The sequence below is a fragment of the Nicotiana attenuata genome, unplaced genomic scaffold (assembly GCF_001879085.1).
Source record: "Nicotiana attenuata strain UT unplaced genomic scaffold, NIATTr2, whole genome shotgun sequence".
Classification (NCBI taxonomy): Eukaryota; Viridiplantae; Streptophyta; class Magnoliopsida; order Solanales; family Solanaceae; genus Nicotiana; species Nicotiana attenuata.
Window position 1 is genome coordinate 50763 of NW_017674060.1, and position 16428 is coordinate 67190.

Sequence of the window (16428 nt, forward strand, 5' to 3'; positions counted from 1 at the left end):
CAACACCCCTTACTTGGCAGCAATTCTCCGTCATCATTCTGGAGAAGTTTGTACCTTAGTCCCGCAGAGAGGAGCTGCGTAGGCAGCTTGAGAAGCTTCGACAAGGTGATATGTTTGTGACGCAATATGAGATGCGATTCTCGGAGTTGACCCGTCATGATATCTGGTTAGTTCCCACAGATAAGGATATGATCAAGAGGTTTATTGATGGCCTCACTTTTCAGCTGCGACTGCTTATGACCAGAGAGAGTGTGTCTGGTGCTACTTTTGATGAGAATGTGCATTGATTAGAGGCAGTTGAACAAAGTCACAATCAAGAACAAGTATCCTTTGCCTCGTATTGATGATTTATTTGACCAGCTTCAGGGAGCGAGGGTGTTCTCCAAGATTGTTCTCAGGTTAGGGTATCACCAGTTAAAGATTAGGGACTCGAATATTCTTAAGACATCTTTCAGGACTCGATATGCTCATTATGAGTTCCTTGTGATGTCTTTTGGGCTGACCAACGCCCCAGCAACATTTATGCATGTGATGAACAACGTGTTTCGGCCTTATCTTGACTCGTTTGTTATTGTATTCATTGATGATATTCTGGTGTACTCTCGTAGCTAGGAGAAGCACGCCAAACATTTGCGGATTGTTTTGTAGCGGTTGAGGGAGGAGAAGTTTTATGCTAAATTCTCCAAGTGTGAGTTTTGGCTCAGTTCAGTGGCATTCTTGGGGCACGTGGTGTCCAGCGAGGGTATTGAGGTTGATCTGAAGAAGATAGAGGCGGTTCAGAGTTGGCCCAGGCTGTCCTCAACTATGGAGATTTGGAGCTTTCTGGGTTTGGCTGGTAATTACCGTCGGTTCGTGTAGGGATTTTCATCTATTGTATCACCCTTGACTAAATTAACCCAAAAAGGTACTCCTTTCAGGTTGTCGGATGAGTGTGAGGCGGGCTTTCAGAAGCTCAAGACCGCCTTGACCACAACTCCAGTATTAGTTTTGCCATCAGCTTCAGGCTCTTATGCCGTATATTGTTATGCTTCTCGGATCAGGAGGGTAGAGTGATTGCTTATGTTTCTCGTCAGTTGAAGCCCCATGAGAAGAACTACCCTGTCTATGATTTGGAGTTGGTTGCCATTGTTAACGCGCTGAAGATTTGGAGGCATTATCTCTATGGGGTGTCTTGTGAGATGTTTACTGATCATCGTAGCCTCCAGCACTTGTTCAAACATAAGGATCTCAATTTGTTGCAGCAAAGATGGTTGGAGCTGCTAAAGGACTATGATATTACCATCTTGTACCTTCCGGGAAAGGCCAATATGGTGGCTGATGCCTTGAGTAGAAAGGCAGTGAGTATGGGCAGTCTTGCATTCCTTCCTATTGGGGAGAGACCTCTTGCAGTTGATATTCAGGCCTTGGCCAATCGGTTCGTGAGATTGGATATTTCGGAGCCTATTCGGGTCCTAGATTGTGTGGTTTTTTGGTCTTCCCTATTTGATCGCATTAGAGAACACCAGTATATTGATCCTCATTTGATAGTCCTCAAGGACTGAGTTCAACACGGTGATTCTAGAGATGTGACCATTGGTGATGAAGGGGTATTGAGGATGCAAGGCCGGTTATGTGTGCTTGATTCTTGAGGAGGCCCGTAATTCGCGGTATTCCATCCATCCGGGTGCCGCGAAGATGTATCAGGATTTGAGACAGCACTATTGGTGGAGGAGAATGAAGAAAGATATAGTTGGGTTTATAGCTAGCTGTCTCAACTGTCAGCAGGTGAAATATGAGCATCAGAGACCGGGTGGCCTGCTTCAGCAGATAGATTTTCCAGAGTGGAAGTGGGAGCGGATCACCATGGATTTTGTAGTTGGGCTCCCTCGAACTTCGAGGAAGTTCGATGCTATTTGGGTGATTGTGGATCGGCTGACCAAGTCCGCGCACTTCATTCCTATGAGCACTACCTATTCTTCAGAGCGGTTGGCTGAGATTTACATCAGAGAGATTGTTCGCCTACATGGTGTCCGAGTTTCCATCATTTCAGATAGAGGTACTCAATTTACATCGCAATTTTGGAGGGCCGTGCAGCGAGAGTTGGGTACTCAGGTTGAGTTGAGCACAACCTTTCACCCTCAGACGGACGGACAGTTCGAGCGCACTATTCAGATATTGGAGGACATGCTACGTGCTTGTGTCATTGATTTTGGGGGTTCATGGGACCAGTTTTCTCCACTTGCGAAGTTTGCTTACAACAATATCAGTCAAGTATTCAGATGGCTCCGTACGAGGATTTATATGGGAGGAGGTGTAGGTCTCCGGCAGGACGGTTTGAGTCGGGTGAGTCTAGGCTCTTGGGTACAAACTTGGTTCAAGATGCATTAGATAAGGTGAAATTTATTTAGGAGCGGCTTCGCACGATGCAGTCTAGGCAGAAGAGCTATGCGGATAGGAAGGTCCGTGATGTGTCTTTTATGGTTGGGGAGAAGGTTTTGCTGAAGGTATCACCCATGAAGGGTGTTATGAGGTTAGGGAAGAGAGGCAAGTTGAGCCCCCGGTTCATCGGGCCTTTTGAGGTGCTTTAGAGGATAGGGGAGGTGGCTTACAAGCTTGCTTTGCCACCCAGCTTGTCGAGTGTGCATTCGGTATTTCATGTTTCTATGCTTCGGAAGTATATCGGCGATCCATCTCATGTTTTAGATTTCACCACGGTTCGATTGGATGCTGATTTGACTTATGATGTAGAGCCGGTGTCTATTTTGGGACGACAGGTTCGAAAGTTGAGATCAAAGGACATAGCTTCGCTGAAGGTGCAGTGGAGATGTCAGCCTGTGGAGGAGGCCACCTGGGAGACCGAGCAAGAGATAAGAAGCAGATATCCACACCTATTTGAGACTCCAGGTATGTTTCTAGACTCGTTTGAGGAAAACGTTTGTATAAGAGGGCGATGATGTAACGACCCGGCCGATCTTTTCGAGAGTTATAGCCCGTTCCCCCATTTCCTGCTTCTTTTGTGTTCTTCAGCTGTATTTTGACTTACCGGGTTAGTTGGTTCGGGTCCGGTGTGGTTTTGGAGTAAATTGAGACACTTAGTCTCTTAGGAGAAAGTTAAATTGGACAAGTTGACTGGATGTTGACTTATGTGTAAACGATATCGGATTTGAATTTTGATGGTTCCGTTAGCTCCATTAGGTGATTTTGGACTTATAAGCGCGTCCGGGATGTGAGTTGAAGGTCTGTGGTAGAATTAGGCATGAATTGACGAAAGTTGGAATTTTGGTGATTTTGGCCGGCAGTGGAAATTTTGATATCGGGATCGGAATGGAATTTCGGAAGTTGGAGTAGGTTCGTGGTGTCAGTTATGACTTGTGTGCAAAATTTGAGGTCATTCGGACGTGATTTGATAGGTTTCGGCATCGTTTATGAAATTTGAAAGTTTAGAAGTTCTTAGGCTTGAATCCGGGAGTAATTTGGTATTTTGATGTTGTTTTGAACGATTCGAAGGTTCAACTAAGTTTGTATGATGTTATGGGATGTGTTAGTATGTTTGGTTGAGGTCCTGAGGGCCTTAGGTGAGTTTCGGGTGGTTAACGGTTCATTTTTGGCTTTTGGAGGATGGCTGATGGCTGATGGCTGCTGGTGTTTTCTTCTGGTTTCCTTATACGCGATCGCATGAGTATGTTCGCGATCGCATGAGTATGTTTGCGATCGCGCAAGCTTATTTAGGGCAGAGGTGAGGTTGTTCTACGCGATCACAGAGTTAAGGACACGATCGCGTACGTGTGTGAGGTCGTGCTTCGCGAACGCGTGGCCAGTGTCGCGTTCGCGTAGGAATAATAGAGCTGAAGAGGAGCTGAGCTAATTGCACTACGCGATCGCGTAGGTTTGTGTGGCAATGGTTCGCGAACGCATGTTGATTTCCGCGTTCGCGCAGAGTAAATATGTGGGGCAGCCTGTTTGTGCTTCGCGATCGCGAGGCTATTTTTGCGATCGCGATGAAGGATATCTGGGCAACAGTGTTAAACCTCAAAATCGAGGGTTTGAACCCATTTTTCATATTTGGGCTAGAGACCACGAAATTCAGCGACTTTTTAAGGGAATTTCAGAGAGGTAATTAGGGTAAGTGTTTCTCACTTGATTTTGGTTAAATTCCATGATTGTATCTTGATTTCTATCATCTAAACTGGGAATTGGGATGAAAAATTGGGGGGAAAATGGAAGAGTTCTTGAGAGAGTAACTTTGGGATTTGAAGGACCAAATGATGTCGGATTTTGATGAAATTGGTATGGGTAGACTCGTGAGTGAATGTGTTTTCTAGTTTTGTGACTTTTGCCAGATTTCGAGACGTGAGCCCGGGGGCCGAGTTTAATTGAATTTCGGGGTTTGTGTCTAATTTGATAGTTTTTCTTGTGGAATTCATTCCATTCGCGTATATTGATGGTATTGTACTAGTTGTGAATAGATTCGAAGCATTTGGAGGCCGAGTCGAGGGGCAAGAGCATTGCGGAGTAGAGATTTGATCGGCTTGAGGTAAGTAACGATTGTAAATCTAGTCCTGAGGGTATGAAACCCCGAATTTTTGTGTCATGTGACTATTTTGAGGTGACGCACATGCTTGATGACGGGCGTGTGGGCGTGCACCATTGGGGATTATGAATTGGTCCATCCCGTATCAACTGTAAAGTTGAATATTTTGTTGATACTATATGATTCTTATATGTTTTAGAAAGAATTTCTGTAAATCAGGCTGGAAGCCATGTTTAGGCCTTATGCCAGTGTTGTTTGACCCATAGAGGTCTTTTCTTGCTATCCTCTCATTGTTTTCGATTGGAAATCTATACTCAGTCATGTTTATACTTATTTACTGCATAACTCAGTCTCTATTACTCTGTTTTTTAGCATCATATAAATGTTGTTTGGGTTGAATACTTTGTTTTTTTGAGAGCCCGAGTGGCTGGAGAGGTTTATGACTGAGTGAGGCCAAGGTCCTGATTGGTGAGGATATTTATGGGATCGGGCTGCACGCGCGTAGCATGTTTGATATTGGCCAAGGGCCTCATTGATTTATGCCATGATTGGCTTGATATAACGCTTGGGCTGAAGGAGCCCCTCCAGAGTTTGTACACACCCCCAGTGAGCCCAGGTACCTATTGAGTGCGAGTGACTGGGAGGCATGGGTGATGGTGAAGTTTGCTCGAGGGGCTGTATATGAGTGATGGTGAGGTTTGCCCGATGGGCTGTGTACGAGTGATGTTTGCCCGAGGGGCTATTTATGATTTCATAATTTTACTCACTTATGCATTGAACTTTGTTCGAACACTGTTGAAAGATGTTTATAAATGATTTTTACTGGAACCGGATTTAAACAAGCTGATTTGATTCAAACTATGGTTTTAAAAGCGTGCCGTATTTTTTACTGAGTTTCTGTGATATGAACTTTACTTGCATTATTGCTCGTCACTACTTCTCAGTCTTTATTTACTGTTGTTACTTACAGAGTTGGCGTACTCACGTTACTCCCTGCACCTTGTGTGCAGATCCATGCATTTCTGGACACGGTAACGGGTGTTGATTATGCAGTTGCAGATCCATCGGAGTTAGCAAGGTAGCTGCCTGGCGATCGCAGCCCTGCTTTCCTCCCTCTTTATCTTCCCTTAGTTGTATTCAGTTATTTCCAGACTATGTTGGTCTTGATATTGTAAGACAGTTGTAGTAGATGCTCATGACCCCGATGTCGGGCTTTCTTTTCCGCACTTTGTTTTGATTTGAACTCCTTTATGAAGGCTTTATATTAGATAGCTTTGGAATTATCTTTGAAATCAAAATATTATTTTGTTTTGGTAATGTGTCGGCTTTCCTAGTACCACGATAGGCGCCATCACGACAGGGTTGGTTTGGGTCATGACAATAGAGCTACAAGGTTATAGGTAGATAGGAGTAAGGGTATGAAAATGTGAGTGAGAAGGTGATGAGAACAGGTAAGGCCTCGGGATTAAGCCCATCAAAACAAGAGATTTGTTGGTTTCCGTAAGTTATAGAAAGCTCAGTATCAGCCTTAATGAATGCAAAAGGAGTCTAAGACTAGTAGCATTTAGAAGAGATGGAATTCTGCCCCGGTAGTTTATTAAGGGGAGAAGGTTGTTACACCCTGTACATCCTAAGGTAGCGTATAATAAATATGAGAATTTTTAATCATGATTTAAATTAGTTAAAGGTAATAATATGAATATATATGATATTTGGATATAAAATAAAGTTTGGAAAAAATCGAATTTAAGTTGCGGAAAAACCTACTAAGGATTTGCCTTGTAATGTAACTTTTGTGCAATATATTTGTATGAGATCTTTTTGGGACATATTATATACCAAATTAAACGACTTGGAATTTAGTTTCCAACGCTCTTAACCGTTCAATCATACGACATCCGAATAAAAAGATATAAGCATCAGAAGAAGGGCCAATGATAGGGTGCCAAGTTATCACCTTTTTGACTTTTCAAAAGTGGATATTTATATCCCTTATGTCGTCTCTTTCTTATTTTTTCCACAGACCACAACCAAAATAAGATCATAAACTTACCCTTAAACTCTCTACAAGAGTTTCAAAGAAGATTAACATCCCGGGTACTAAATCAAGAAGCGATAAAATTAGAACGATTCCTACGACGTAAGTATCGCTATATCGCATCTCTTTTTCTTAGTAGTTTGAATTTTGGAAGGTACTTCATAGTTAAGAAAACTCCTACTTTTTGTATTTAAGCTTTTAAATATCAATGAAGGTTGATAAATTTATTTACTAATAGTTAGAACTCACGGGACGGTGATCGGAAGCTGTGAATTCGAGTTATTCAACTTGTAGTGGACTGTTTTGTGGGGTTGTTTCGTGTTGTTTTTGGGCTGTCTATTTTGTTACTGTTTAATGGATTTTGGGAGGATAAAGGGTGTGGAGAAATACCACATAATGGCTAAATGGCGGGTTAGTCGTTCTTTGTAATATTTTCGGGTTGTTTGACACTACTATAGTTGTTGTTTTGCGTATAAATAGATTGGATATAAGTTTTGTTTGACACTACTAAAGTTGTTATTTTCGGGTTGTATGACACTACTAAATGGTGGGTTGCTGTTTTGTCGTATTTTGTGATGGATATAAGTTGAAAGATGATGTATATATGTTGTATGGATGGAAAATGGGGAAAATAACTTGATTATGATATGGTTTCTATTGTTATGCATGTCTATATGTTTATCAAGTGAATTGGTGAAAGAAACATATGATACTTGAGATTGGAAGTGAAGATTAGCTTAAGTCACTGAGGGTTGTTATACGCTAAATCTAACTTGGATTTCAACTTGAAGCTACTGTAGGAGGTATGTATATTGTGTTCTTGTATGTGCATAAGGTTAACTTGATATTGATTAAGTTAAATGGATAGACTAGACATGAACTAGTGAATAAAGTTGCTAATTGAGGATAATTGGAGTTGTGGATTGTTTTATTTGTTATAAATATATTGTATAACACTAGAATCATTGATGAATGACTTCATTATCATGTTAATGATACTGTTAAGTTAAAGTAAGAGGTCTATAAGGGGTGATATGGGGTATACAAGTTTCAATCAGAGCTTGCCACTCGTCGTGAAGTAGTTGTGACTTATTGTTGTTATATGGTATCTTGTTATTGATAATTATATATTGCTGGATTGCCCTAGTCATTGAAATTTACATAAACGAGCTACTAGTTTAAGTTGTGGACTTAGCCTTTACTCAACACTGGTTTTGAATCTCCTTATACTATGGTAGATTGAGTTGAGTTGTTTGAAGAATTTCTTGGAATGAATTAAAGACTCAATGGATGTATGTTAATGCTATCCCTCCTTTCCTTTTGGCATGATCCATATGATACAAAAAAACGAGCAAGCACGAAACTTTCAATGATTCTATTCTTAGAAGTACTAGGGTTGCCTATGTTCTTGATTCCCCATATGTCCTACTATCATATCGCCTGTTCATGGGTCTCATGACATTTTGAGAGATCGTATTGACTTACTTCATTATGTATTGCATTCATTTATACATTTATATTGACCCATGATCAGATGATGTTATATACGCGTACAATATATGTATATGGGGTATGAGGAGAGGTTATTGCGTTATATACGCACCACCACCTGATCAGTTGTTATACGTTGATGATTTCGCCCATAGTGGCAGGGATGATATGATTGGATGCCCTCAGAGGATTGATGATGTTATGTATGCAATATACCTATGCATGATATGGCATTTATATACATATGCATGACATTATAAATGTTTCATGATTCATAGAGCTATTCAGACTTACAGGTTGAGTCTTTTACTCCATGTTTCTTTCGTGTTTATTATATACTGATTTTCATGCCTTACATACTCAGTACTTTATTTGTACTGACGTGCCTTTTACCTGGGGATGCTGCATTTCATGCCCGCAGGTCCCAATTGCAAGTGTAAGATGCACCTAGGATAAAATTAACAAATCAGTAAAATTCAACTTGAAAGTTACTTTAGTCTCATTTGAAAATTTAACATTCCCCACCTAAAATTTCCTATAAAAAAGAATTCTTCACTTCCTTCTCCATTTTCTTTATATATTTTTTTCATTATCTGGTACTCTAGCAGAATTTTGGTTTGAATAGACTTTATAAAGAATTTCGGTATTTACAATATTGATTGCATTAGTGTAAACATGATTAAAGTGTTTAAGATAACAAGGTTGACTTCTTGGATTTTGTTTAAATTATCCATAATTAAAGTGTATATAGTCTTCTAGGATAATTATTACTAAAGGTAAAAAAGGAAAAATATAATTAATTTTATCTTGAACTTCTAAAATGATAAATAATTTGAGACAACTATTTTTAGTAACTATAATTGTTAACATGAGACTGAATGAGTAGCTTTTTGCCCCCAAATCCCCAAATTTCTGTTTTATCATATCAAAGCTGAACCTAATCACTTTGCTAAAAAAAGAAAAAGAAAAGATAGTTAAGTGAAAATGCTATGAAATGATTAACGACAAAAAAACTTTAATCTCTCCGGTTAAATAAAGCAAAAGTGATTATCATCATGGAAACATAGCTAGTGAACTTTCCCAAAGTTTGAAAAATATGTCGCCTCAGTCCAATATAATCAATTTTCAACCCCAAGAAGTTCTTATCAGCACCCCTTTTTCCCACAACTTTTGTCTATTTTAGTCGAGGAATTTTTCCATACCAATAGCATGTTTCTCCAAGTTTTTACCATCAACGTATTTTGAAACGTGCTTTTCTCTGAAGTAATTTTCAAAAAAGTACTTTTGGTAATAAGCAATTTATGTTTGGCTAATTAAATTGAAAAGTACTTTTGAGCAGTAATTATTATTTGACCAAGCTTTTAAAAACTGCACCTAAGTGTATTTTTCTCAAAAGTGATTCTTGAAAAAGTATTTTTGAAGAGAAACTACTTTTTTCTGCTTCTCAAAAATTGATTCTGCTTCTACTTAAAAACACTTTTTTTTCTTCCAAAAATTGGTACTTTTTGCCAAAAAAAATAAAAAAAATTTTGCCCCAAAAAAAAATTTGGCCAAACAAACTATAAGTTAACACCACTCTATCATGATTTCCTTTACAGTACAAAAGTTTTGTCCCTTCGTGTTCCAAATGAAAAACTATAGTTTTACATATATTTATAGCCTTTTCAAATCATGGTTATAGCAATAACAATAAAACAAGACAAAGAAATTGTGACAAAGGTTATCTTACATGTCCCCTCCCCCACTCTCTCTCTATATATATATTACTCCCTCCGATTCAAAATAAGTGATTTTTTGGTATTTTTTTTGTGGTCCAAAATAAGTAATTTTTTCAGATTTCAAGAATGAATTAATTATTGTAATCCTACATTGTCCTTGGAGTAAATAGTGTTGGAATATGTGTTAGGAGTGTTTATGTGAGATAGTAAAGGTTAACATTTCATTGCTAATTAATGCTAAAAGGTAAGTTTCTTAATCTGTGTGAAAACATCCAAAAAATTACTTATTTTGGATCGGAGGGAGTATTGAATTCGTATATTCCATTGAGTTGGAAAATTTATAAACTTCCAAATTTTCTTTAGATAACAATAGTTTGCTAAGTTGAACGAAATTAATAATTGAAAACTAAAACATCGCATGAAGAGGCAAATGTACAAAAGCAAAGTTGAAAGAAACATTACAGGGCAAGAAAAGAAAGCAAAATCATTTTTTCCTGTTGGCTGTATATATGCTGCTGGCTCTACTTACTTTGATACTCAACACTGTTTCCTGAACTAATCTGAGGAGTTGTGATGGATATTGTATCGACAATACTCGAGTCTATGTCAATTGGCACCATAGTAGAAGGCCATACAAATGCCGGCTTGAATGGTGGAACTTTTGGTTCTGGTACTGACCCTGATATAATTTGAACTATAGTATATGTTTTAGGCCTTTCACTTGCAATTGGATGAGAGCAAGCCAAAGCAAGTAGTAAAAATCTCTTTACTTCTTCAGCTACATAATCATCCCCGAGCCTCGTGTCAACAGCTTAGAGGATTCTACCATCGCGATGCAAGTACCAAACCCAATCGACAAATAGTTGAAAGCCATTAACTTTAGTTCCAGGTCTCTTGCCACATACTAATTCCAACAACACTGCCCCAAATGCATATACATCAGAATGTTGAGTGGCTTTTCCAGTGAGAAAACACTCTGGTGCAATGTATCCCACCGTGCCAAGCACGCCCTCTGCCTCAGCATACGAGGTCTTCTCATTGTCAAGTGCTCGTGCCAGGCCAAAATCACCGAGGCGTGCATTGAAGTTGGAGTCAAGCATGATGTTGTTCGCCTTAAGATCACGATGGACCACTTTCTGCTCAAACTCGTCGTGCAAATAGTGCAGGGCCGAGGCGAGGCCCGAAACAATCTTGTATCTGACTTGCCAACTGAGTGGCTTTTTATCTGGACCTGAGAAAAGGTGTTTGTCTAGGCTACCATTTGGCATGTACTCGTATATAAGTAGTAGCTTTCCATGCTTGTGACTCCATCCTGTCACAACAATATGTGATTGTAAGATGCTTATGTCTGTATTGTTATTTTCATCAACTTGAAGTTACATAATAATTAGCTTGAAAACAAGTAAAAGTTTGTTAGAAAATCTAGCAATAAAATGTTTCTGATGTAATGCTAATAGTAACATTAATGCCATTGATGTGGTTTGACTGAAATTGGTACTTTCCTCAATTCCATTTTGCGTGACATAATTTCTTTATAGTTGTTTCAAAAAGGAACGACTATATTAACAACAACAACAACAAACTCATTGAATTCCCATAAATAGGGTTTGGGGAGGATGAGATGTACGTAGCCTTACCCCTACCCTGGAGGGTACAAAGGCTATTTCCGGAAGACCCTCGGCTAAAGAAAAGATAAAGCAAAGTAATAACAACAAGTATAAACAACAAGATGAAAAAAGGGCCGAAGCCAAGGTAGCAATTAAGCGGTAGTAATAGCAATCTAAGAATAAAGGGATAGCAAACTAACACTAATGCTATCGTACTGAAGAAAACAAAAGGAAACACTCGACTACCCACTAACCTTCTACCCTAATCATCTATCTCCATACCCTCCTATCAAGAGTCATGTCCTCAGTAAGCTCCAGCTGCGCCATATCCTGCCTAGTTACCTCTCCCCAAGACTTATTTGGCCTACCTTTACCCCTCCTCATACCCACCAAGGCAAACCTCTCACACCTCCTAACTGGGGCTTTTATGCTTCTCCTCTTAACATGCCCGAATCATCGCAATCTCGCCTCCCGCATCTTATTCTCCAAGGGGGCCACTCCCACCTTATCTCGAATAACTTCATTCCTAATCTTATCCAACCTAGTATGCTCACACATCCATCTCAACATCATTATTTCAACTACTTTTATTTTCTAGACATGTGATTTCTTGACCGGCTAATACTCTACCCCATACAACATGGTCGGTCTAACCAATACTTTGTAGAACTTACCATTAAGTCTGGGTGGCACATTTTTATCACAGAAGACACAGGAAGCGAGATGCCTCCTCATTCACCATGCTCCGATGCGGTGCTTGACATCCTCGTCAATCTCTCCATTACCTTGTATTATAGATGCAAGATAATTGAAACTCTCTCTCTCTCCTGGGGATGACTTGTGTATCAAGTCTCACATCCATGTCCACTTCTTCGCAGTGGCGAAGCTAGAAATTTTCCAAAGGGTATTCAAATTTGAAAGAAGCGAAAAAAATTCTCGACAAAGGGTATTCAATATGTGTTATATATCTCTAAAACGTAATATATAGGTATTTTACCTATATACACAGTGCAATTTTCGACGAAGGGTGGTCAGTTGACCACACTTGTGACCATGTGGCTTCGCCATTGCTTCCTGGGTACTGTCGCTGAACTTGCACTCCAAGTACTCCGTCCTGGTCCTGCTCAACTCGGAACCTTTAGACTCAAGAGTCTGTCTCCAAACCTCCAGTCTCTCGTTAACACCACATCGTGTCTCATCAATCAAAACTATATCATCACTAAATAACATACACCATGGCACCTCCCCCTAAATATGTCGCGTCAATACGTCCATTACCACATAATATAAGAACGGGCTAAGGGTTGATCATTGATGCAACCTCATTACAACCAGGAAGTGTTCTAAGTATCCTCCCGATTTCCTCACTCGTATCTTAGCTCTATCATACATGTCCCTAATCACCCTAATCTATTCTACAGGCACACCTTTAACCTCCAAACACCTCCATAGGACCTCCCTCGGAAATTTGTCGTATGCTTTCTCTAGATCAATTAACACCTTATGCAAGTCCTTCTTCATTTTGCTACTGCTCCACCAATCTCCTCACCGGGTGAATGGATTTCGTAGTCGAACGATTCGGCATGAAACCGAACTTGTACTCGGAAATAGATACACTCTTCCTTACACTATATTAAAAATAATTTGGATCGGTCTCAATTATGATGTCTTGTTATATTATGAAGCTAAATGTCCTATTCAGTGGCTATGATGTGCTATTATTTCTATTTTCTATTATATAGAAAAGAAAAGATGGTTGGCCAATGGTATATATGTCATTTCATAAAAATTTCATGTTTGCATTTCTTAAATGCAAAATACAACTGGATCCCACATTCCTCTAGCCACAACTCTCCTTTCAATGCACTATGCATGTGTTGATTAAGCTATTTGTGCAGTGCAAATGCTCATTTTCAATTTTTTTCTCATTTTGAAAAATTATTAATTTTGTTATTCAAATATAAGTTTCCATGGAGAAAATAAAATTAATTTTTAAATAATACAACAACTAAAAGAAGTATCGATATTTACAAGACTTTCATATTTACCATACTATCTTAAAGCAATTTGATAATAAAAATTAAATGATTTTCATCTATCCATACTATTTGAAGACGATTTCAAACTAAATACTTTTATATTCAAAAGTAATTTTAAAAAATATAGCATAGTAACCTANAATATAGCATGTTAAACCTCAAAAGTTAATTAACTAAACACCAACAAATAATAATTTTAATAAAATTATAATGTTGGGCCGTATACGGGCCTTTCCTCATCTAGTATCTGTATATAACCGAAACCTGCCTCATTGGTTGACATTGGAATGCAGGTGATATTAAGAGGAAGCTTCCTGTTTGTTAAATTGACCTAATGGGTTGAAGTATTGGGTCAAAACGATTATAAAAAAAAAAAAAATTAAATGGGTTAAAATGTAACCTAAGCTAAAAACATATACAAAATCAAATTTGAAAATTTAGTATTATGTAAATGTAAAAGAACATAAGCTAATAACTTAAGAAAAATATTTTTTTTTAGAAAGAAAAATAAAAAAGGAGAGGAGGTTGGGTCAAGTTCGACGAGTTGGATTAAGACGAGAAGTTTTATTGTGCGTCTCACACAACTTACATTAGTTGTGTGAGGCTCCTTTTTGTCTCACAAATTTGTGGACCCCAATCTTACACTTCTGGGTCCACAAAAATCTGGGTCCACAAAGCTGTGAGACAAAAAAGATGCCTCATACAACTAGTGTCAGTTGTATGAGACACAAAATAAAATTTTCCGATTAAGACTCGTATATTGACCCACACAAAACTGACCTAACTTACCTCATCTGTACGAATCTGTACTCAAAATAAAAGCAAAGTAAAAAAATACTTACCGAGCAATTTGACAAGATGTTTATGCCGGAGACGGTTGATAATGGTAAGCTCAGCCAAGAAATCATCTTGACCTTTCATACTTTCCCTTGAAAACCACTTCACTGCAATTTCCAAATTTTCACCAACTAAATACCCTTTGTATACAACTCCAAATCCACCTTCACCTAGCTTATTCTTTTCATCAAAATTATTAGTAGCCTTCTTCAATACCTTAAACTCAAAATCTCTAGGCATTCCAGGCAAACTCTTAAGTGCACCAAGTATAATTGACTCTGACCTAGCAGCCTTTTCCTTGTGGTAATAGTACCCCAAAAGTGGTAACAAAATCAAGAATAGAACAAATAATGGAACCCCAACACCTAAACCAATTGTTAAGTATTGATTTTTTTCTTGAAAATACTCAACTGTCAAGTTCCACCTTAACACACAATTCAATTGATAAAAGTTCCCTGTTGAAGCAGAGAATCCAAAGTATGATTCTTGATTAACAACATCTCTTAAATCAACATCATGTGTTAATATTGGATTCTTTGGCCTAGGTAGGGTTGAGCCATTTCTCTCAGCTTGTTCTGCTATGTACACATCAAGAACTCTCTTGATACCATCATATTGTACCCAAATATTGTAAAATCTTGCACCAATGCCAGCAAGCTCAATTCCATGTTTGGTTAAAGATTCGACCTTTACAGAAATAATACTATGAATATCAATCCCAATATGGTTATCATCAGGGTCAAACTCTTGCTTGAATGTATCAAGCTCGACCGCGATAACTTTATTGGCAGATCGACCATCAGTATTAGCATTTGTCAAGCCTAAATGCTGTCCGTGGCTGTTGGTTGGCAGCTCTAAATCAGGAGAAATCAAGAAAGTTAAATCTTCAGCTGCAGTTTTATTTTCTATCCTGTAAATGTTTATAAGGAATGAAGAGTTGAAAGATGCCACTCTTTTGTTACTATCATCCCACAACTTGAAGGATTGTTTCAAGAGGATTTTTCCTGCATTATTGAACATGATCATTAAATTGTTGGCATAATCAGAAGTTACTTGGAGAGCCTGGTTACTGATAATTGCAGGAGGTACTACTTGAAATATGTCATAGTATGTTTCGTTAAACGGTCCATATTGCTTGTCGAATTTCTTTAGCTTGGCTTGAGATATGGACTGAAGACAACAGAGAAAGGTGAAGATGGTGATGAGTTTTGCTGTCAACAATCCCATTTTTTCATGTAGTGAGCACTCTAGAGGAAGACAGGAAGGATCAATAAAAGAAGCTTTAAAGCATGTCTTGGGTTACAAAGGCGGACGCACCCTATAAGTAATTGAGGGGTCACCGTCACTTGAAAACTTCGACTAAAATATCTATATATACTTGCAAATTTCAAATATTAGTATAGACCCTCGTATTAATCTTTATAAGCAATGATAAATTTATATAGAATATCATAGTGCCCCACTACCATTGAATTCTGGGTCCGCCTCTACTTAGGTATGATCCTTCAAAGGGTTGTTAGGTCAAATAAACAAACGGATTATAACTCATCCATTTAAACTTGAATAGATTACTAAAATTAAGTTGATTTTTTCAATTTTGCTCATACTTTTCATTCACTTTATTAACCTCTAGATTACCGCCTCACGTGCTAAAAGAAGTATTTATACATTTCCACGAATATAGTGACTGTAGTAGTTTCGACTTGCGACATTAGATTAGCATAATAAATTAAGAACAAGCTGATAACTACACTGCTGTCATGCAATACACAAGGTCAATTAATTAACATCTAAAATTGATTTCTTAAGTCATAAGTCTGACAATTTTGTCTGATTAATTGACTGCTTTTTAGTGGCCTACTTTCTTATTTAATTGACTGTTTCTTAGTGGCCTACTTTTTTATTTAATCAATAAGCTGTTAGTTGGTAATTTTGGTGTATTTCACTATAAAAAGTTATATAAACACTGTACAGATTCCATGTGTGTTTGACTCAAAAGTTGTTCAACACTTTTTAAGCAAATCAATCGATATAGATGAAGGGGTAAATCGTAGTCAACCTTAATTAACATTGGATCAAAGAACATAATCATTAAAGATAGAAGAATCAATTGAAATAACACCTAGGAGATTTTATTGACTATAGAAATTCGGCCTGCCTCTCCTTAAAGAGGTTCAGGAGATTATAA

General features: G+C 38.3%; 1 protein-coding gene across 1 annotated transcript; it reads right to left on the bottom strand.

The window, feature by feature from the left end:
• Positions 1–10139: 10139 nt before the first annotated feature.
• Positions 10140–15568, bottom strand: LOC109217911 (probable L-type lectin-domain containing receptor kinase S.5). Its single transcript, XM_019382210.1, has 2 exons — positions 14246–15568; positions 10140–11069 (listed from the first exon to the last, which is right to left on the bottom strand). The coding sequence occupies exons 1-2, from the start codon at positions 15465–15467 to the stop codon at positions 10570–10572; spliced, it is 1722 nt and encodes a 573-aa protein (XP_019237755.1). The 5' UTR covers positions 15468–15568; the 3' UTR covers positions 10140–10569.
• Between the last annotated feature and the right edge of the window lie 860 nt (positions 15569–16428).